Source organism: Poromitra crassiceps, assembly GCF_964638095.1.
Source record: "Poromitra crassiceps genome assembly, chromosome: 4".
In the NCBI taxonomy this organism is placed as follows: Eukaryota; Metazoa; Chordata; class Actinopteri; order Beryciformes; family Melamphaidae; genus Poromitra; species Poromitra crassiceps.
The window spans coordinates 64,578,975-64,601,453 of NC_139626.1; the positions used below are offsets into that span (position 1 = coordinate 64,578,975).

The following is a 22,479-nucleotide window of genomic DNA, read 5'->3' on the forward strand; positions in this document are numbered from 1 at the left end:
TACAGCGTGAATCTTCCGCCCGGGACTTCTGCCTCCGCGCAGTGCACTTTTGTTGTACCGGTGAATATAAGAGTTCCGTTCCTGAACGCTAGTGAATATATTATATACACATTTTGACATTTAGTATTCAAAATAAAAGCGACGCAATGTATGTTTTTAAAAGGCACCGCTGCGCGGAAGTGGAAGTCCCGGGCGGAAGATCCGCACTGTACAGGAATCCTAAAAAAAAGTTACGGCTGTCCCAGAGTCTATTTACGTGCCGAAAAAGACTCTGGGTTCGCAGATTGGGCTATTTATGCTCAAACAATGTTGACATTAGGCAAAATTAATGGACATAATAATAAGCTTAAAGACCTATTGCCGTTTTTCTCGCAATACCCCCGCAGAACTGCAGTCTGTCCAGCCTGTTGTACAGTATACAGTTTATCAGTGTTTATGAAATGCATCAGTAAGCATTGTGCTCTCATAATAGAGCTGGTAGTCAAATAAACTATTATAAAGATAACATAAGTAATAATAAAGTAATGAATAAAAATCTGATTCACTGAAATAGACACGGACACAGAAATAACATTATTGTCCATTTGTGCTGAGGAATAAGACGACTGGGGGAAAAACCTACCAATGGCGTCTCTGGAGGACAGTTTGGGAACACAGGCGGTAGCAGGCTTCCCTTGGGCATTCTCTTTGCGAATGGGCGGGTGGCTTAGGTCGTCCTCCCAGGACCTGATTGTGGCAGCCAGGTCGGCAAACTGGCCTTTCCTGAGTCTGAGTGAGGATGCAGAGTGGGTCACAACTGGTGGGATGGGAGGGCACAGTTCGGAGCTGCAACTGAGGTGCCTGAAACGGTAGTAATATGTTGTCTCAGGCAGTGGTTTGCGAACCCAAAGGGGCGAGACAAAATCTCAAGGCACACCTATATACTGTATCCGTGCAAAATATCCTCTAGTCTATAACGTGTTATCACTCTAAACATTTTTTATGGCAAATACAATTTGACAAACAACTATTACTCATGAGATTGTTATTAACAAAAGAAAATTCAGGAATTAATTTGAAACTTTGTAAAATTACTACATCAAAGCAGTTTTTGTATACTGTAGTTTTACCTACCTGCGGCGTGTTGGCTGTGCGTCCTGCGTGGGCGATGACATTGATGATGCTAGATATAGCGTTTGGAGATGGTGATGGCATTTGCAGACGCTAGATAGCATTTGAGAGGGAGATGGCGCCTGGAGACGCTGGATAGCGCTTGGAGATGGGGATGGCGAGCAACGGGAGTCCTATCTTGACCACAGGGTTCCACGATGACGGCTCGTTCGGCAGCCCAAACTGGAAGGGAGAGAACAGGTGAGTGAGTCAGCTGGCCAGGCTAACAGATTACTCACACGCAAGGATTCAGGATCTAGGAGATGACCTCTCCTTTTCTGATGCATTGAGAGCATTGATCCTGTGCTTACTCCAAGAGCTGTTTCCTCCCGTTGTGGTCCCGTCTGTGTCCCTTCGCCCCTCGGGTTTGCTCGGCACCACCAATCCCGAAAAATGCCAGCTGCCGCCAATTACTTCACTCTGCAGCTCGCCCCGAGGTGCAACTCGTGCAGGAAGTGATGTCACTCAACTGGAAGTGATGTCATCAGGCGCACACACACACACACACACACACACACACACACACAGAGGCATAAGACTGATTATGTCAACACTGATGTCATAAGGGGACACACACACACACTGACTATGTCATCAGTGATGTCATAAGGGGGCACATCACATCCAAATGCTTAAGTCCATGTTGTACACAACATATCATTAAACCAAATATCTGTCCATACCATCCCCAAAATATAGGCTAGTCTACATCATCCACACACACACACACACACACACGCACGCACGCAACACACACACACACACACACAGACACACACACGCAGCACACACACACACACACACACACACACACACACACACACACACAACCAACTTCAACAGCATCACAGCCTGGCAGATTCATACTGTATGTCACTGACATGCACTAGCTACAAACACTGCCAGCCAGAATATTTTTAATAACGTAACGTTACCTTGATGTGGTGATGTGGATAACTTCCTGGCCCATGACCATGCACTCTCCACGCCAAAAAGCATCAATCCCAGGTTTTCCACCAACTCCAACTTTAAAGCAAAAAACGGGATTGATAATAATCCTAAAGAGTTTCCTCCTTGCAGTTACGTTCACGTTGTAGCTAGCCAGCCAAATAGGGAAGGCTGGCTTCATTGAACATGATGGTAGCGCTACTTAGCGTTAAATACATTACTTGCAGCTGTTTTTTCCCTCCACTAAAACATGTCTTCCCACCTCCTGACTCCTTGGATCAGAAAACAAGCCATAACGTTATATGATCAATACCTTGTTTGTATCGTCTAGATCATAAAATCACTGCTAAACATTTAGCGTTAGCAAAGTTGCTAAAGGCTGAGGTTATCTACTCCCCACCCGATTTATTGTCATAGCTAGCTAACGTTAACATCAGCCTCTTGCAATTATAAATTGGCTAATGTTACTCACCCATCTCAAATAACCGCATTCAAGACATCTCGGACTGCTGTAGCATTAGGTAGTCTCCAACTGCAGGGCAGAATCACCATTGTTAACAAAAGTAAAAAAGCTTGTCCACTCGTTTTTTTTAGAGACAAGTCAGTCACTAGCCAAAATTAGCGTTAGCTAGTTAGCTTGCCTTGTTCCTCTCTGATAAACAAAAATCCATTCAATAACGTATGTGTTGCTGTTTTGTTTGTTGTTTTTACCGTGGAGCCGAACCCACAGAGTTCCCATCCACTCCACAACATGCAAACCGGTAACATAAAGTTAAAAACATAGCAGTTATGCTATGTAATGCTACACCCATGGCAGTTTCACATAAGCTGTGTTGAGTCGACAGCAGTGCCCAGATCTAGGTTACAGTAGGGAGGGGGTAGCCTACTGGCTAGCTACTGTCAGGCCTCCTGGACATGTAGCAGCCTTGAAGTGTGTTTCTACATCCCGTTACACACAGAATGAAAGCCACTAAATCCCCCATGATGCCATCAGTGAACTGAGCTCATGCTTTTACCACAACTTATTTAAAAATAATATAAATAGGTATTCATATAACCTACCGTAAAATCCTGCTCACTTCTTAATATGGGAGAGGAGGGAGACAAGCTGCTGCTTCCAGAAAATTCCACTGGACTGAGGGGCCGGCGGGAAAATGAATGGACCAGGACATGGGCCAGAGTAGCCCAACCAGATGTCCAACCGCAAAATACCCCCTTAAAGCCCTCTTACCCAATCATATTGGGCTATGAGCAGCCCAAGAGTGTGTTTATAGTACCACAGCTAGCCCAGAATACTTGACCCAGGTGAATAGACCAACTATATGTTTACACAAACAGCCCAGGAGTTTTTACTGTGTAGCTATAGCCTCACATCAAACAAACAAACAGACAGTCGAGACAGATAAACAGACAAACAAACAAACAGACAGTTGAGACAGATAAACAGACAAACAAACAGACAAACAAACAAACAGACAAGCAAACAAACAGACAGATGAACAAACGCAGGCGAAAACACGAGTTGGCCAGGAGGTTATGAAGGCTCAGATTGTAACCCGTCTGACCTGTGTGTGTGTGTGTGTGTGTGTGTGTGTGTGTGTGTCCTCAGAGCTGGAAAGCCCAGAGGGCGTGGCCATCGACCACGTGTCGCGCCTCCTCTTCTGGACCGACTCCATGCGTGACACGGTGGAGGTCTCCAAGCTGGACGGCAGCCAGCGCCGCGTCCTGTTTGACACCGAGCTGGTCAACCCCCGAGCCATCGTCACCAACCCCGCCTTCGGGTAAGAGTCCACAGGAGGAACCACATTAGTAGGCATTCCCTCCAGGAAATTGTGATTTTACGATCACAGTAATGAATGCAAATTCCACCAACCTCCGCAGTATTTGTGGGAGCTTGCAATTTTTCTAAATTCCTGTGATTTCTCAGCAAAAACGGCAAAACAGATTCCTCAACGTGCAATTTTTACCAGTTACCGCAATTTTACAGCAAAAAACAACAACAAAAACAAAACATAAAACTAAGCAAATTGCATTGCCATTTTTGAGAAAAGTTGCCATTAGGTAGTTAGAAGAAAGAAAGGGGGGAAAATCTCTCAACTTACCATTTTTACCAGCTTCTGCAATTTTACTGCAAACAAAAATCCCATACACCTTTACAAATTATATTGCAACTTTTTGAGAACAGCAGCTGCAAAATCCAGCATTTTTTATAAAAAACAAGGCCAGGTCGAAACCTAGCATAGTATCGTCACCCATGTATACCCATGAGGTCCTTGCCAATCCCCAGCTTTAGCTGTAGTGGGGGGCATTCCTGTCCGTGTTGGAAATTATTTTTTGCATAGAGGCAACAGGATTTCCTAACCAGTTTAAAAGCTCTGTGTATGGATTTAAAGTGGAGATGAAGCATTGAACAATTATACAAGTGTGGTTTGTTTGCTTTGTACCTTGGGTAAGACAGAACCCTGCAATCAAATGTGAATTACACCTACATTGGCTGCAAAACTAAAATGTATTTGCCTGTGTTTGCCCTGTTTCGCCACTGAGCGCCGCCATGTTGTTGAAAGCTAGATGGTGACGTCACACGCATTGTAGCTCTTGTCTATGCAGCCAGGCTGCAGCGCTGCTTGTTGTTTACTCACCGGTAAAAATGGAGCACGGACATACTAACGTTAGTAAAAGCACAGATGGAGGACCCAACGAAAGACGGAGCCGAGGGGAATCATTTTGTATTGCCCCTGGATGCTCAAATGAGCACTATTGTGTAAAGACAGTGGTAAAGTCATTTGTTGTTCTTCATGAAGAAGGTGCCTGTGGCTAGCTTCTCTCTTCTCAGCCCACCTGTGGGACTAACGCTACTTCGTGAGCTCTGCAGTTGATCTGAAAATAGGTGAGTAAACTCTCTGCTACATTTCAAAAACGTTTATCCTTCCCCGTTTATAATTGTCTTGATCATCAAAATTGCACTTGTGAAATGAATGAATATGCCTACAACACAGCACAGCGAATCCCACACTAGCTATTGTCAACAGTAGCATCCATGGCGCTAGCTACATAGCAATCCTAGGCTAATAATAGAAAATTATATACAATATCTTTGCCACACACAAAACTATATGCTCAACCACTGTATCCATCAAATTGTTGAACCACAATTGTGCTTATCTTAGCTTTGCTAAAATGCCTGCCTTGTAGGGCTGCGAATCTTCACTGGCCTCATGATTCGATTACGATTCAGAGGGCTACGATTAGTGCTGCAACTATCGATTATTTTAGTAATCGAGTATTCTACCGAATAATCCATCGATTAATCGAGTAATCGGATAAGAACCCTTTTTTGTGTTTTCAAAGGCTTATCGTAAATATACACCAAAAAATAAGATAAATCTCTTCAAATAAACAACTACATTAGTTTCTTTCTTAGAAAAAACAACATTTTTATTTTTAAATTGCATAGAACTGGCAGTGGCACCATTCATCTTTTTCACCCGTCCTTACAAAGCTGTCCATAGTACTCTGTGATCCGCTGAAAAAGAGGTGAAATAATAATTAATATTGATATTTATTAGGTAAGTTCATAACAAAACTGGAGAATGCGCATTTACACACCCTAGACCTGTTGCCTATTATTGACACAAATATCAGAATAGCAAGATAACAGGTCAGGTGGTGTAATAATTGGAGCCTAAAATGCACCAATTAAATAGTTGTTTGCAATCATCATGAGAAGAGTCGACCGGTCTAGGGTGTGTAAATGTACATTCTCCACACACACACTCTTTCTCTCTCACACACACTCACTCTCTTTCTCTCTCACACACCAACAGGCTAGTGTGATCACACACACACACACACACACACACACACACAACGCTGTTAAATTAGCCGCTAACGTTAACGTTAGGTTGAGCTTTGTATTTCTCACAGAAAATGGTAAGCCACATCACAAAAATGCAGCGTGAATGCAGTTACTAATAGTCATATTGGCAACGTGGCAAGCCAGCAGCACAACTACTACTAGTCTTAATATCAAGTAGCAATCATTAGCATACATTTACATTAGCGTTGTGTATAGTTAACGTTACGTTACCTTGCTCCGCTTGACGTAGATGCGCTGGTGGATGCGTAGACTGGATGTTTACGGTTCAGGTGCTGAAGCATTGACGAGGTACTGTTGTGATATGCAAGTATCGTCTTGCACACCACTGAGTTTGTGTCCTTTTTCAGCGTGAAATGGTCCCACACTTAGACAGTTTCGGTCGCTTTGTCGGCCCTGGTTCTTCCCTTCCCGGCTCCTCCTGTCTGCTTTCTCCGCCGCCTCGTTCCATTTTGCGGGGTCCGTCTCTGGTCTGTCTGCGATCATGTGTTCTCACGTGTTTACACCGGAAGAGCGCTGTGCCACACCAGTAAGCGTCCGTGAGAAACACACAGTCTCTACTCTCTAAATGCCCTGTCGAGGCGAATCATTTTGGCCTCGATCATTTTAATTATTCGAGTTATTCGAGGTACTCGAGGAATCGTGACAGCCCTAGCTACGATTAGATTATAAAATGATTATCGATGCATCTCGATGCATCTTAAATCGATGCATCACTTGTTTTTCCCCAATACATGATTTATTTTTTCTCACTTTATTTTTTCTCACTGTGTGGCTACTTTTAAAATAAAGTTCATTTGGAATTGCATTGTATTCCATAATTAAAACAAACAAATGCCTTTACTTCCATTATATTTTATACAAGGGATCAGCCAAGCAGCATTTTGGTAAACAAACCGCGTCACTGGGTGGCAACGGCAATGGAACCCTATGAAGCCCAAGTGGCGCGAGGCGTGAGTGTCTGCTCTAGCCGGCTTGACTCTGTTTACATTTTAAAAACTGCGACAGTTCACACAACTTTAACACGACATGCATATATTATACATCAAACTCTTGAGCTAATTCTGAGGCCTGTACTACAAAGCAAGATTTAGGTTGATCCTGATAAGTTTGGGTTTAAACCTGGTTTAGCCGTACTACAAAGCAAGTTAACTTCTTACCGACATATATTTCCATAGCAACTTGTGCTTCACACTTAACCTGGTCCGCAGCAGGTTAAGTTGCAAGGATAAGATTAGACCTTAAATACACCGCCCACGAACCAATCGAATCAGCAGTTTGGAAAAATGGCCAACCCCTTTCTGGACGAGTTTCCCATCAAGGAAGGAGCACGAATTGTAATGTTGAATTAATCAAGGACTAAAGCCTCGCATTTGTTGGCTATTTTAATTAAGCCCTACTTACCACTTTGGAATATGTTTTTATATATTCATTTTTGTGCTCTCAAGTAGCCTAGATACGTTGTTTGACCCCGCTGATCGATTGCAGCTGAATAGTGAGTGGAGAAATATCACTAAACCGGCATAAAAAGGTTACATATACGTCTCCAAAGCGCACGGTGCCCGGTGCGCAACGGAGCTGAGACTGACGTTGGGTTGGAATTGAAATGGCCATAGCCTACATGCTAGAATAGCCTACTCTAAGCAATTTAATATGGGATCACCTGCACACAGGTGATCCCATATAAGATGATTCATATGTAGGCTACTCCTGCATTTTGCAGCTGCAACTGTGTTGCTTTTGGCCTGTATGATGTGATTGAACTTCATATTTCCAGCATCATTATATGAAATATGGAGATATGCGACTCTGCTGACAATAGCCTATATATGTTACCACAAAATAGGCTATTTTTTATAAATGAAATCTATGCCCGCACGTACCGTGTCGATTCAGTTCAGAAGCATTTATTTTATTTTATTATCATTCTTTTTTTTATTGATTAGCCTATAGGAATTATTCAATCAGTGTGACTAAACACATCATGAGATCATGATGTGTGATCATGATTATTATTCATTGAGCCTAAATGGTCTATACATACGGATTTTGGACTGAGATAGATTACACATTGCTTCCACAAAAGACTAGATATAGAGCTGTAGATAGCCTATGAAACCGCTCTTCAAAGAAATTACTGGTGTGGATAAAAGTGGTCACTTTAGACAGTCATTCGGGAACAGTAATAATATCCAACGCAGATTTGTATTTGCGGTTTCATTCAATGAGGAAATAGGCGTGTCTGGCGCTGTAGGAGTTTTGGAGCAGTCCATATTGCACTGTGATTGGCAGTTGTTAAAAACCACACCTCTTTTGCGGGCACGAGCTCCAGTGCACGGGCATTTTCATGTGCACGAGCTCTCAGCTTGATTAGAAAAACCTGGTTCGAGTTAACAAGTGGCAATCGACGTTCGTAGTACAAGTTAACTACAATCGAGCTGATCTGGTTTAGACAAACCAGATCAAGGGACAGATCCTGGATCTTCTTATACAACATTCATGGTACAGAGCCCTGCTCTCACTCAGAATGTCAAAATATATGCGATGTGATGTATAGTTTTTGAGATATTAACGTTTGTTTGGCACAACTCATAGGCTACTATTAACTGCCGCGGGGTTCTGCATTTCTGGGTGGCAAATGACGTCTCGCTGATTCGTCCTATTAATACAAATGCTGCCCTCTGTTACAAGAGTTAGCCAACAGGTGGCAGTCAGGGTCCCAAGCATGCAGGAAAGCCACAGTAAAAGTGGAGAGTGCAGAAGAAGAAGAACCACAAGCTTCACTGACGTTAAGCTTTACTCTCACGTTGCAATAAAGAACGAGTCAAAACATATCACCTGACTGGGCATCCATCATATAAACATGCATGGTGCCAGAAGCAGAACCTTGATGATGCGACAGGACACACAATAACAGGCTGGACTCCATTCCACCGGAGCGTTCAACATTTGTTAAGCAAAAGTGCTAAAGCTAGCTGCTAGCCGAAGAACGGCTTGTATCTCCGCAACCCGTAACTCGTGGGTGGCAGCGTTAGATTCGGGGTGAAAAAATACATATAGTCCTTTAGAGGCATCGCGATTTGACCTTCCGTTTCCCAGAAAATGTAGATAATGTAATAATAGATTTTTGACATTTGTGAATCAATGCAGAATCGCTAAAGCTAGCTGCTAGCCAACAAACGGCTTGTATCTCCGTAACCGTAACTTGTAGAGACTTGTGGGTGGTGAAAAATTACATATAGTCCTTTATAGGCATCGCGATTTGACATTCCGTGTTGAGCATATAGTTTTGTATGGCAAAAATATCGTATATAGTTTTCTATTATTAGCCTAGGATTGCTATCACCATGGATGCTACTGTTTCCTACAGCTAGTGTGGGATTCGCTGTGCTGTGTTGTAGCATATTCATTCATTTCACAAGTGCAATTTTGATGGTCAAGACAATTATAAACAGGGGAGGATAAACGTTTTTGAAATGTGGCAGAGAGTTTACTCACCTATTTTCAGATCAACTGCAGAGCTCACGAAGTAGCGCTAGTCCCACAGGTGGGCTGAGACGAGAGCAGCTAGCCACAGGCACCTTCTTCATGAAGAACAACAAAGTAGCCAAGTAGCATGGGAGGAGTTCAACACAGGAGGCCTGGAAGAATATGCAGAAACGGTGTCATGCTTCATAAAAAAATGCACAGAGGACATAGTCCCAATAAAAATAGTAAAGATAATGCCAAATCAGAAACCCTGGATCAACAGCGATGTTCGGGCTGCCCTTCACGCCAGGACCACCGCCTTCAAGTCCGGAACGCCTGAAGAATACAAGCAGACACGATACGCCCTCCGAGTCTCAATCAAAAAAGCACGGAGAGAATACGGAAAGCAGCTGGAGTCTAAACTGGACACTAACAACCCCATACATCTGTGGAGTGGACTCCATGCTGCTACAGACTTCAAAGGGGAAAAACAACAAAACCCAAACATATCACCCACCCACCTTCTACGCAAGGTTTGACCCCTCTGCCAGAGCGCCCCCCCTCCTCGACGAGACGAGACGAGACGGCCTACAGAAAGGAGGTGGAGGCCCTGGAACAATGGTGCCAGGACAACCACCTCTCTCTAAACGTCTCCAAGACCAAGGAGATCATTGTAGACTAAAGGAGTGGGGGGGGGGGGCACACATCCCCCAATCACCATCAATGGCACAGTGGTGGAAAAGGTGGACAGCTTCAAGTACCTGGGAGTCAACATCCACCAGGACCTGACATGGGCCAGCTATGCCGCCACTGTTGTCAAAAAGACCCAACAGCGACTACACGGACTAAGACGCCTGAAGAAATGTGGGCTAAGGCCAGAAATCCTTAGGGACTTCTACAGAGGCACCATTGAAAGCCTGCTGACTGGCTGCTTCACCACCTACGGGAGCTGTACCACCATGGACCGCAGGGCACTAAGAAGAGTGAGGCGCGCGGCCCAGCACCTAACAGGATGTGAGCTACCAGAACTTCAGAAACTGTACAATCAGCGGTGCCTCAGGAGGTCCCTGAAGATCATCAAGGACACATACCACCCCCACAACAGCCTGTTCTCCCTGTTACCCTCAGGGAGGAGATACAGGGTCCCAAAAGAATGAACAAATCGCCTGAGGGACAGTTTCTTCCCGCAGGCCACGAGACTCCTTAACACACACAAATAAACAATCATGTAGCAGCTGCTACCATTACACATGATAATTATGCCTATGTTATTGCACCTGTGCAAACAGAATGCTTAATCGTGTTTTTAAGGTGTCTACGCTAGAAAAGAAAAGGAAAAGTTTACTGTTATTGCTTGTTGTTCTCTTGTTTTACTGCATCTATATGCCCTGTTTTTGCACTGTTATGCTGTTATTTGCACTATGTTGTAACGGAGCCTACAGCACAAGAATTTCACACGTGATACTTGTACTACGGAGTGACAATAAAAATCTTGAATCTTGAATCTTGAAAATTACTTTACCACTGCCTTTACACAATAGTGCTCATTTGAGCATCCAGGGGCAATACAAAATGATCCTTCTCGGGTCCGTCTTTCGCTGGGTCCTCCATCTGTGCTTTTACTAACGTTAGTATGTCCGTGCTCCATTTTTACCGGTGAGTAAACAACAAACAGCTCTTGTATAGACAAGAGCTACAATGCGTGTGACGTCACCATCTAGCTTTCAACAACATGGCAGTCAGTGTTGCCAGATACAGCTGATGGTTTCCAGGTCAAAAGCTGTTCAAAAACTAGCCCAAAATATTTGAGGAGGAAACCTGTACAAAACAAGCGAATCCTCCCCTCCAGAGTAGCTTACCAATTATGCTACATAGGCTACATACAGTACACAGTAAACAAACTTTGATATTTTTACACAATCGATATTTTGACGAGCCCAATTGGCCGGAAAACCAGCCCATCTGGCAACACTGGTAGCAACAGCACTCTGATGTGTGACCGTGTGTGGAGTCGCGCATAGAGTCATTGCGACTGAGGAGATTATAGGGGGCCGCCCCACCGGCCCCAAAAACTGAGTAGTAGAAGTGGTAATAGCAGTACTAGTAGCAGCAAGACTACTATCATTATTAGCTTTGGTAGTTATAGTCGTCCTAACCATGTGTGTGTCCTGCAGGCGGTTGTACTGGACGGACTGGAACAGGGACGGCCCTAAGATTGAGATGTCCAACATGGACGGCACAGAGCGGACGGTGCTGGTGAAGGATAATCTGGCGCTGCCCAACGCTCTGACCTACGACCCCGACTCCCAGCTGCTGTGCTGGGCCGACGCAGGTGAGACGAGACCCGGCGCTGCCCAGGACTAAACAAGATGGATTTGGACAAGAACAAACCAGAGTTACACGCTCAGATTGGAAGAGTTGGTAGTAAGCTGGTTCGACTGGCCCATACTTATAATTCTTCACCAATAGACAACAGGGCTTAAAATTCACTTTGCAAACTAGCACTTTGTAATTCCCCCCTGTTCTTCAGATAGGCAGGATTTATAGATTTTGGGGGGATCTATAGACTTTAAGGGGGATTTTTTTCAGGCGATATAACCGACAAATACCTGCTTCTCCTGTCCAATAAGTAATAATACTGTAATTTCACATTTTTGTATTTAAAAAAGGAAGTAGTTTATGCACACCTGAGTCTAAATTACTATGGCTTTTGTCATGTTTTTCTTCTGCAGACTAAGCCATAGGCTTTTGGTTCTATGAAAGCCTTTATTTTTTGTATTGAGTGATACACTCTACTAAAACACTAATATCATATTATATCAGAAGTGTTCCTTGTTTTGTGTTCACATTAGTGATGTCAGTTAGATTTGGTTAGGTCAGAGCTATGGAATATTAAATCATCCATCTTTGCTCACTTCATCTGCCTTTCTTACTGTCATTACTGGCAACTAAACCTGTTTGAATTTTGCATTGGGAGAGTTCTATTGAAGTGACTATAAACCATCTGTGTGTCGTTTCACTTTTTATTGAAAATGCTTCCACCAGATTTTCACGGCTGCTTTATGAGAAATGTAATTTGAGTGGCGACAACAACGTTGACATCACTGGCACTCGGCATAAGGAGGATTAACGTTTTAACGTCATATCGATATCAGATTCTTCATCGTCAATAACGTAACACTAAACATCACTGACACTGACGTTACTCTGTGTTCGACATTTCAACTAGAAGTGCCTTGTTGTTCGACTTGTCCTGCTTGTTTTTTCTGAGCGGGTCCCCCTTTTTAGCCAGCGATCTATCATGTTTGCAAGCAGCTGTATCCACCGAGAAATCAGCAGAGGAGCGTTGATGTCGAGAGCGGACTGAGGGACGCAATATTTTTCCCCCATCATGGCGAAGGCATGACCCGCCCCTCTCTGCCTCTGATTGGCCTAGTGTCAAACGTTCATCCAATCACATTCGCTTGGCTATCTTGCATCTCTTTCTACAGTCTGTGCTCAGAGACTCAGTGGGTCAGACAGACAGCCGTTTCGCTTGCTAAGCACCGTTCCGCACAAACATAGATCTGGGCAAACCATTGCGGGATTACTCCCCCTTTATAAATTGAAAATATGCGGGAATTCGGGAAAATGTGCGGGATTCCCGCAATCCTGCGCCGAATTTTAAGCCCTGGACAATATTTTCTATGTTGTTTAAATTTGACCATTTAAAAATGCCTAAACTTGAACTTCACTACAGCTGTGCAACAATCTCTGACACTGGGGTCAACTGTTGCCAAAAAAAACTAATTCTAATTCTTCACCCTTTTTCCAATTGTGGTTGACGGACATCATCTCTGTTATACGGATCGAGAGACTCCAGTTCCTGAGAACCAACTCGCTTAGAAAATTTCTAACTATATGGGACTCGTTTTTAGCCCACCTCGATGAGGTTAGGAGCGACGGGTGACTCGCCCGGCTGGTTTCCTATATAGACCCCTTAGTACATCGCTTACAAACACATAAGCACCTGACGTGGCTGGTAGCACCACTGTAATATTGAATGTTCATTATGTACATATGTTTTAGTTTATTTTCTTTTCTTGTGTCTGAGCCTGTCTGTTTTATTTTGTTTGCGTTTCTTTAAAAAAATAAAAATAAAAAAATGGGGGGGGGGGGGGGAGGGGGCCAAAACTTTATACAGAGATTAATACGGGTGGGTAAACTATCCAAGGTGAGTAGTTTAGCCACCTTGTTTCCCCCCTCATTGATTGATACAGTTGAACTGAGAATAGGTGAGTAACCTCTCTGCCTCATTTCAAAAAGTCTACCCCCCTGGGTATAACACTCTACTGAAGCCTAGCGTAATTACATTATTTGACAGTTGGTAAAGTGAGTGATGAACCAGCCGTCCAGAAGGGGTTCAGACAACCTCTCCTCACTGATCAGGATGTACAGTATGGATCTGTCTGATCAGGCTGTATTGATGGGTCTGATCAGAATGTATTGATCTGTCTGCAGGGACTCGTAAAGTGGAGTGCATGGATCCAAGCCGCAAGCTGCGGCGGCTGGTGGTGGAGGGCATCCAGTACCCCTTTGGTCTGGTTTCCTACGGGAGGAACCTCTACTACACTGACTGGAGGAGGTACGAGCTGACCACCTTCACCTCACCTAGTCTCTAATACCGCTTCACAGACACCACTGCCGGATCTCCACGTTCTCCAGCAGTTCTAGTGTTTCTGATGTTCACACTGTTACAGTAGCTACTATCTGGTGTTCACACTGTTACAGTAGCTACTATGCTATCTGTACAACTTCCACATAGAAAGCATCCAATTCTTGCTCTATTCATTTCAAGCTTTCCAAGTGTGTTAGCATCAATGATCCTGGACTTCAGTGCAGTGGCTTGACATTTGCCTGTAGAAATGATTGAATTTAACTTTTACCTGTAGTTTTAAATTGAGTTTTCTTAATTCGGATTCAGCTTCTAGACCACACATGGGCAAAATACGGCCCGCGGGCCGGATGCGGTTTTTTACACACACAGTGCACCTGAACGCAACATGCAAGATACCCGCTGAATAAGTGTCCAAATGTTCATGTCATATTCTGGCCAATACTCCACTTCTGTTATAACATTTCAGTCTGGAATATGGAATATCTTTGAATAATCTTTATGACTAAAAGGCTACATTGAAGTAGAAATTTAAATAACTTAAATAACTCATTGGTTTTGGATTTATTTAGCAAGACTGCATTTTTGTTCGTGTGACCCTCAACACAGGCTTTGATCATCCCGGGACACTTACTGATACTTATGCTTAAATTAACCCACTCATATTCTGATTTATTTCAAGAAAAACATTTCAGCTAGTGGAAATTCTAATTGGCTGGTAACTTTAAAATCTAGCAGCCATATTGCAGCCAAATTGGTTAATTTCAAGCCCTGAGAGCAGGTGGTGACATAGGAATGAGTGAGAAAAGGATCAAATATTGGTGGTTAAGACTGAATAATGACATCACAACTGTTAATTTAAAATGAGTTATTCCTCTAAACCTGGCTTCAAATGCACCAAATTTTTTGCGCTGGTGCCGTTCGGCCCTCAGCTAAACCTGGTAGCGAGGACATTTTTTGTGGCCCTCTCTATCATCAAAGTTACCCATCCATGGATTACGTCATGACAATATTTGTTCGGCCCCGGCAACAATCTGGGTTTCTCATGTGGCCCCCCATGAAAAATAATTGCCCACCCCTGTTCTAGACGCAAAGGACTTTCAAAACAACCTCTGCTGGCACTTTCACAGCCGTGGATCAGACACCGCTGTGCAGTTTGTGTGTCTGCTCTGTGTGTGTTTGGTTGGTCTCTCTGAGCTGAGTGTGTGTCTGCTCTGTGTGTGTTTGGTTGGTCTCTCTGTGCTGAGTGTGTGTCTGCTCTGTGTGTGTTTGGTTGGTCTCTCTGAGCTGAGTGTGTGTCTGCTCTGTGTGTGTTTGGTTGGTCTCTCTGTGCTGAGTGTGTGTCTGCTCTGTGTGTGTTTGGTTGGTCTCTCTGAGCTGAGTGTGTGTCTGCTCTGTGTGTGTTTGGTTGGTCTCTCTGGGCTGAGTGTGTGTCTGCTCTGTGTGTGTGTTTGGTTGGTCTCTCTGTGCTGAGTGTGTGTCTGCTCTGTGTGTGTTTGCTTTGCAGGGAGGCGGTGATCGCTGTGGACCGCCAGACGCAGAGAGAGGCGGACGAGTTCCTGCCGCAAAAACGCTCCCGGCTTTACGGCATCGCGGCGGCGCCCACGCGCTGCCAGCAAGGTATTCAAGCCCCTGTTCTCCATTTTCACCGACCTTGGTTAGCTAACGTTAGCCAGCAATATCTAAGTCGAGTATAGCCCTAGTTCACAAGCATGTCTCAGAGGACTTTGCAGAGAATGGGCCCTATCTTCGCAAAAGCGGTAATTTAGCGTTTGCGCTCGTTTAACGCCGTGCAAATTGTGGGCGGGCACAAGCGCATGCCTGTTATAATTGTACTGGGCATAGACGTGCCACATGCCAAAGCAGGCGTTTCAGCACTAAAATGTGGGGATAGATGGCATTAACCTATCATCAGCAGCACACAATTACGCTAAGAGCTTTGAAAAGCTTAGCTGCGCTCTTAGGTGCTAAAACACTCGCTGCGCTTGATCGCACCATAATAACCAGAAACGTCATTACGCACGGACGTGCCACCCCAGGACATCAAATTCTGCTAAAATTGGGTAACCAGCAGATTATTCGGAGAGGCAATCAACTAGAATTCACTGAGAAACTTTTATCACATTGCAAGGAGGGGTTATGGTAAATAAATTGAGAAAACTTGTACATTGTAGCCTACTTGTTGGCACCACAGCCGATCTGTCACAAGCTCTCTCCATCTCTCTCTGTCCTCGGCACGAGTTGTTATGAGACTGTTTTAATTGAGTCCACTGTAAATCCTCCAATCTTTTCTTTTGTCTCCGCCGTTTACCCGCTGCAAACACGTTTGTATTGTCCCACCCCAATCAACAAAATAACCCGAATTGCATCAAAACACTGATGTTTTTAACAGGTATATATGATGTGATGGTGTCGTTATGAGATAGGGATATACAGTCAATAGGCCTACACCTATCCAAATTACGCATGGAGAAAATTACAGCATGCCTCACGCAAACTGTACAGGGAGTGCGAGATGGGAATCATGGTTTGATTGATGTAACGCCCAGGCATTGCCAGGCCACACCTGTGAATATTGGTGGATAACACCGCCCAAATCCCGTTTGCGCCGTGCTTTGAAATGATTTGGCACGCCTCTAATCTGCGTTTGCGCCCGTTGTTGTGACGAGTTATGCTTCCCCGTTTTTAATTGCATCACCACCATATTTTGGGGCTGTTTTAACTTAAAAACAGGGAGGTCACGTCTACCCAAACAATTATATCATTTTTAAACAGTTACGTTTCTGTATAAATCATTACAATATGCTCCCGTGAGGTGGGGATGCGTTTGGCGGCGGGGGTGCAAAACTCAGCATAACACCTGGACACTTGCGCATGGCAGACTGCTATCATCGTGCAGAGATGATAGTATAAACAGGTGCAAAAACAGGTGCGCAAAGCACACAAAGCGGATAGCGCCTGTACCCAGATAGAGCCCCTGTACCCAGATAGAGCCCCTGTACCCAGATAGAGCCCCTGTACCCAGATAGAGCCCCTGTACCCAGATAGAGCCCCTGTACCCAGATAGAGCCCCTGTACCCAGATAGAGCCCCTGTACCCAGATAGAGCCCCTATACCCAGATAGAGCCCCTGTACCCAGATAGAGCCCCTGTACCCAGATAGAGCCCCTGTACCCAGATAGAGCCCCTGACCCAGATAGAGCCCCTGTACCCAGATAGAGCCCCTGTACCCAGATAGAGGCCCTGTACCCAGATAGAGCCCCTGTACCCAGATAGAGCCCCCTGTACCCAGATAGAGCCCCTGTACCCAGATAGAGCCCCTGTACCCAGATAGAGCCCCTGGACACTTGTGAAATGTCAGGGTGATCTCTAGATGAACACAATGAAAACAACTCTGTTGAGACGTCCGGTTGAATCCAGCTACCTCACAAAGGTCATGCTGTCACTGACACTGACCCTTCCTCCTCTTAGAGTTTGCTTGAGTAGAAGCAGGAAATGACAGCATAGGGAAATCTCCTGTGTGTGTGTGTGTGTGTGTGTGTGTGTGTGTGTGTGTGTGTGTGTGTGTGTGTGTGTGTGTGTGTGTGTGTGTGCCCATACGGAAAGGTAATATATGTCATATATGGACATACATCCGACACAAGGTCCACATATATGTCACCATACATGTACATGTATGCACTTTGCATACAAACCCATCTAAGAGTTATGCATATATATGTGAGGATCATATATGTGATCCAAATATAAATTGACATGTATGATCATATAGGCAATTAACATATATGAGTACTCCCATACATGTGATCATATATGCTCATGTAAGTAATGGACATATAGGGTTATTCTTGCATATGTTTAGATATATGTACATATAAGCAATTAACATATAAGAATATTTCTACATATTTCCGCATATATGCAAATACAAGCAACACACATATATGCTATTCTCTTGCATATCAAAATATGTGTGCATATAAGCATTAAACATATATGATTATTATTACGTATGTCAACATATATGCTCATATAATCAATTAACATATATATATATATATATGTTTGTGTAAGCATTGAACATATAGGGTTAAACTTACATATGTCTACATATATGTGTATATCAGCAATTAACATATAAGACTTTACTTACATATGTCAGCAGGTATGCTCATATAAGCAATTAACATATATGAGTATTCTCATACATGTGATCATCTATGTTCATGTAAGTAATCCAGGGTGCAGCAGAGAGACTGGTTGGAGGGGGCGTGAACATTTCTCCAGAATTTGCATGGAAGTCCCATGATGCATTTGGGGCAGAGATTAGGGATCTAATATGGTTAATAACTCCACAGGATTTAATTTATGAAGCTTTTAAATTATATATTTGGAATCAGCTTTACGATGAGCTTCTAAATCATATATAATATATACACTAAAACCATAATATAGACTATGGGGCATTTTAATGACTCCACTGTCAAAAAACCCTTATTTTTCAATCTCATGCACACTGGATAAACCTTGAAAATATCCAGTAGTGCTGGAAGTCTTGCACAAAACTAACCATTTTTATGGTGGGTTTCACTTCTGAGATGTTGTTCAATCAAAAATAATTTGGAAAATTATATTTCTTTTAATTAAGAGATATGTGTTTTGATTCCAATCTTGTTCCAATTCCATACATGTTCATATATTGTGATATATATGCACATATATCCTGGATATATAGGTGGATATATGTCGAATACAGATAAATACATACAGTTATACACAGGTAATAGTCATATATGTTCATATAAAATAAAACATATATGTATGTATAGTTATTATTCATATATAGTTGTATATGTATTAACCATATATGCCCGTATAGTGTCAATGCATACAAATGTACATATAATTAATTGCCATATGTGTCCATATACAATCTATACATGTATGCACATATATAATTATATAGGACAAACATATATGGACCATATATGAAACGTTCCAATTCCATACATGTTCATATATTGTGATATATATGCACATATATGCACGTATATCCTGGATATATAGGTGGATATATGTCGAATACAGATAAATACATACAGTTATACACAGGTTTATTGTTTATTGTTTATTGTGGATCCCCATTAGTCTGCACCAAGGTGAGACTACTCTTCCTGGGGTCCAAACATATAACATAAAAATGAAAACATAATACAGTAACATTGCTGATAATTATAACAACAAAGACAAAAAGAGAGTGAATCACCTCACTCTATTACAAATCAAACATTTTTTTTTAATTTTTTTTTATAAGTTCATGAATTAGTACAGTGTAGTGTTATATAATATAACATAGCATATTGCAGTACAATACAATACAATCCAACATATGTGTACAATAATTAATAACCCAAAGTTATCACATTATTCATCACTGCATGTTTTAACTTTTTCTTAAACAAAAATTTGTTACTTGCCACCGTTATATTACTTGGTAGATTGTTCCAATACGCAACTGCTCTATACATTACCGTTCTTTTCAGAGCATTGGTTTTTGGTAGAGGTAGAGTGAATTGAGCATCTACTGCCTGTCTTGTAGTATAGCCATGTCTACTCTTAGTGGGGTACAGTTGTGAATGTAAGCCCTGTGGTTTCCCAGTGTTCCAGATGTTAAACAGAAAGGTTACCAAGCTGCATGCTATTCTTTGTTCCACTTTGATCCATGACAGTGCGGCATGCATCCCCTCTACACTGCTCCTCATAGAGCAGCGGAGAGTGAGGCGTGCCGCCCTGTTCTGGGCCAGCTGGAGTTTGGCCAGGTCTTGTTTAGAGGCGCTAGACCATACAGTTGGGCAGTAGTCTAGGTAATAGTCATATATGTTCATATAAAATAAAACATATATGTATGTATAGTTATTATTCATATATAGTTTTATATGTATTAACCATATATGTCCGTATAGTGTCAATGCATACAAATGTACATATAATTAATTGCCATATGTGTCCATATACAATCTATACATGTATGCACATATATAATTATATAGGACAAACATATATGGACCATATATGAAACGTTCCAATTCCATACATGTTCATATATTGTGATACATATGCACATATATGCACATATATCCTGGATATATATGTGGATATATGTCGAATACTTATATGAACATATACTACATATATGTTTACTACATATATGTGCATATATGCCTCTTCCGTGTGTGTGTGTGTGTGTGTGTGTGTGTGTGTGTGTGTGTGTGTGTGTGTGTGTGCGCGTGCGTGCGTGTGTGTGCGTGCGTGTGTGCGCACGTGCGTGCGTGAGTGTAAGAAGCAGTCTTCCTGAGTGAGCATTTGCTTCCTAGCTACAGAGGAAATGAGCAGAGGCATGCAGTGGAGAGCACATGGCCCCGTTCCAATACCCATACTTGTACTTCTTTCTTGTAGTATGTACTGCCGCTGCCCTCACAAAGTATGGATTGTAGTGTGCAGCATGCATGCAAAATGCATACTATTGGGACACACTACATCTGTCGTCACATGAGCTTCCTGAACTCCGACCTCTTGCTCACTTCCGCCGACGTCCGCAGCGCCACATTTGAGTTTTATTTTTTATTTTTTATTTTTTTTATTCAATAAACAAAGTCTGGCAGTAACAAACAGTACATTATACAAAAAATTCAGACTAAACATTTACAAAATTGGAACAGACAATCAAATAAACAAAATAAAATAAATAAAGCAAAAACATTAAGGCAGAGTTCTAAACAGGAATCAAGATATGCATGTTTTGGTACACACCATGCTTGTTTGGTTTTAACATATTTCAAGGCTTTCTTAAAGTTAATTATCTCATTCATGAACACGCAGCTCAGTCAGTGCGACGTAACTCCAGTAGGTGGCGGTAATGCACAAAAAGTTGTTTGCCAACCGCCATAAAACATTAGAAGGAGAAGAAGAAGACATAACTTCCTGCTGCGCAAAGGATTGTGGGGAAGTTTGCCTGGTGCAGCATGCATCAATGCATACTCCGAAATAGGAGCTGATGTAGTACAACATCCTGGTACTCTTGGCATACTGCATCTGACATACTATGTATTGGGACATACTAAATCTTTTTTTGCCTACTAAATAGTATGGAAGTATGGGTATTGGAACGGGGCCCATGTGTTCACGTTCCCCGGGCAGACTGTACTAATTGATTCCAGAGCGTACCATGTGGATGATATGGTCCTGGGAACCAGAGGGTGAAGCTGAGCTCAGAGAGCCAGCTGTGGATTTAGAGTCAGCATGAAGCCATGAGAAACAGCCAGGCTGTGGATCACTGTTCCCTCATTTGTATTTCCTAATTAGCACTCCTGTATTAGTGCACTAATTAACTTAATCACACATGATTAAAGGGTGAGCTCACCCTAAAATACTGCCCCACTTTTACCGTTAAAATGAATCAAAGTCTGACCAATTAAAATCTCCTAGACACCACTCCATGTGAGGCTGTGAGGGGTTAACGCTATGTTAATGTGACTCTCTCTTCTTCTCTGTCAGGTTTTAACTACATTAATGTGACTCTCTCTTCTTCTCTGTCAGGTTTTAACTACATTAATGTGACTCTCTCTACTTCTCTGTCAGGTTTTAACTACATTAATGTGACTCTCTCTTCTTCTCTGTCAGGTTTTAACTACATTAATGTGACTCTCTCTTCTTCTCTGTCAGGTTTTGACTACATTAATGTGACTCTCTCTTCTTCTCTGTCAGGTTTTAACTACATTAATGTGACTCTCTCTTCTCTGTCAGGTTTTAACTACCATACATTAATGTGACTCTCTCTACTTCTCTGTCAGGTTTTAACTACATTAATGTGACTCTCTACTTCTCTGTCAGGTTTTAACTACATTAATGTGACTCTCTTCTTCTCTGTCAGGTTTTAACTACATTAATGTGACTCTTCTTCTCTGTCAGGTTTTAACTACATTAATGTGACTCTCTCTTCTTCTCTGTCAGGTTTTAACTACATTAATGTGACTCTCTCTTCTCTGTCAGGTTTTAACTACATTAATGTGACTTTCTCTTCTTCCCTGTCAGGTTTTAACTACATTAATGTGACTCTCTCTTCTTCTCTGTCAGGTTTTAACTACATTAATGTGACTCTCTCTTCTCTGTCAGGTTTTAACTACATTAATGTGACTTTCTCTTCTTCTCTGTCAGGTTTTAACTACATTAATGTGACTCTCTCTTCTTCTCTGTCAGGTTTTAACTACATTAATGTGACTCTCTCTTCTTCTCTGTCAGGTTTTAACTACATTAATGTGACTCTTCTTCTCTGTCAGGTTTTAACTACATTAATGTGACTCTCTCTTCTTCTCTGTCAGGTTTTAACT

At 42.5% G+C, this 22,479-nt stretch overlaps 2 protein-coding genes across 2 annotated transcripts in view; one reads left to right on the top strand and one right to left on the bottom strand.

Moving 5' to 3' along the window:
* LOC310774933 (uncharacterized protein) overlaps positions 1–1,180 on the bottom strand; it is a gene marked incomplete at its 3' end in the record, with an annotated part of 2,375 nt that extends 1,195 nt beyond the window's left edge. The window contains exons 1-2 of the mRNA XM_083635023.1: positions 1,114–1,180; positions 623–840 (exon numbers count right to left, since the gene is read on the bottom strand). Coding sequence (XP_083491149.1) covers positions 623–840; positions 1,114–1,154 — 259 coding nt within the window. The 5' untranslated portion in view covers positions 1,155–1,180. The remainder of the gene's footprint in view (positions 1–622; positions 841–1,113) is intronic.
* LOC310775906 (nidogen-1-like) overlaps positions 1–22,479 on the top strand; it is a gene marked incomplete at both ends in the record, with an annotated part of 144,759 nt that overhangs the window by 116,610 nt on the left and 5,670 nt on the right. The window contains 4 exon segments of the mRNA XM_083636030.1: positions 3,707–3,878; positions 11,614–11,771; positions 13,940–14,063; positions 15,601–15,713. Of these exon segments, the coding sequence (XP_083492156.1) occupies positions 3,707–3,878; positions 11,614–11,771; positions 13,940–14,063; positions 15,601–15,713 (567 nt within the window).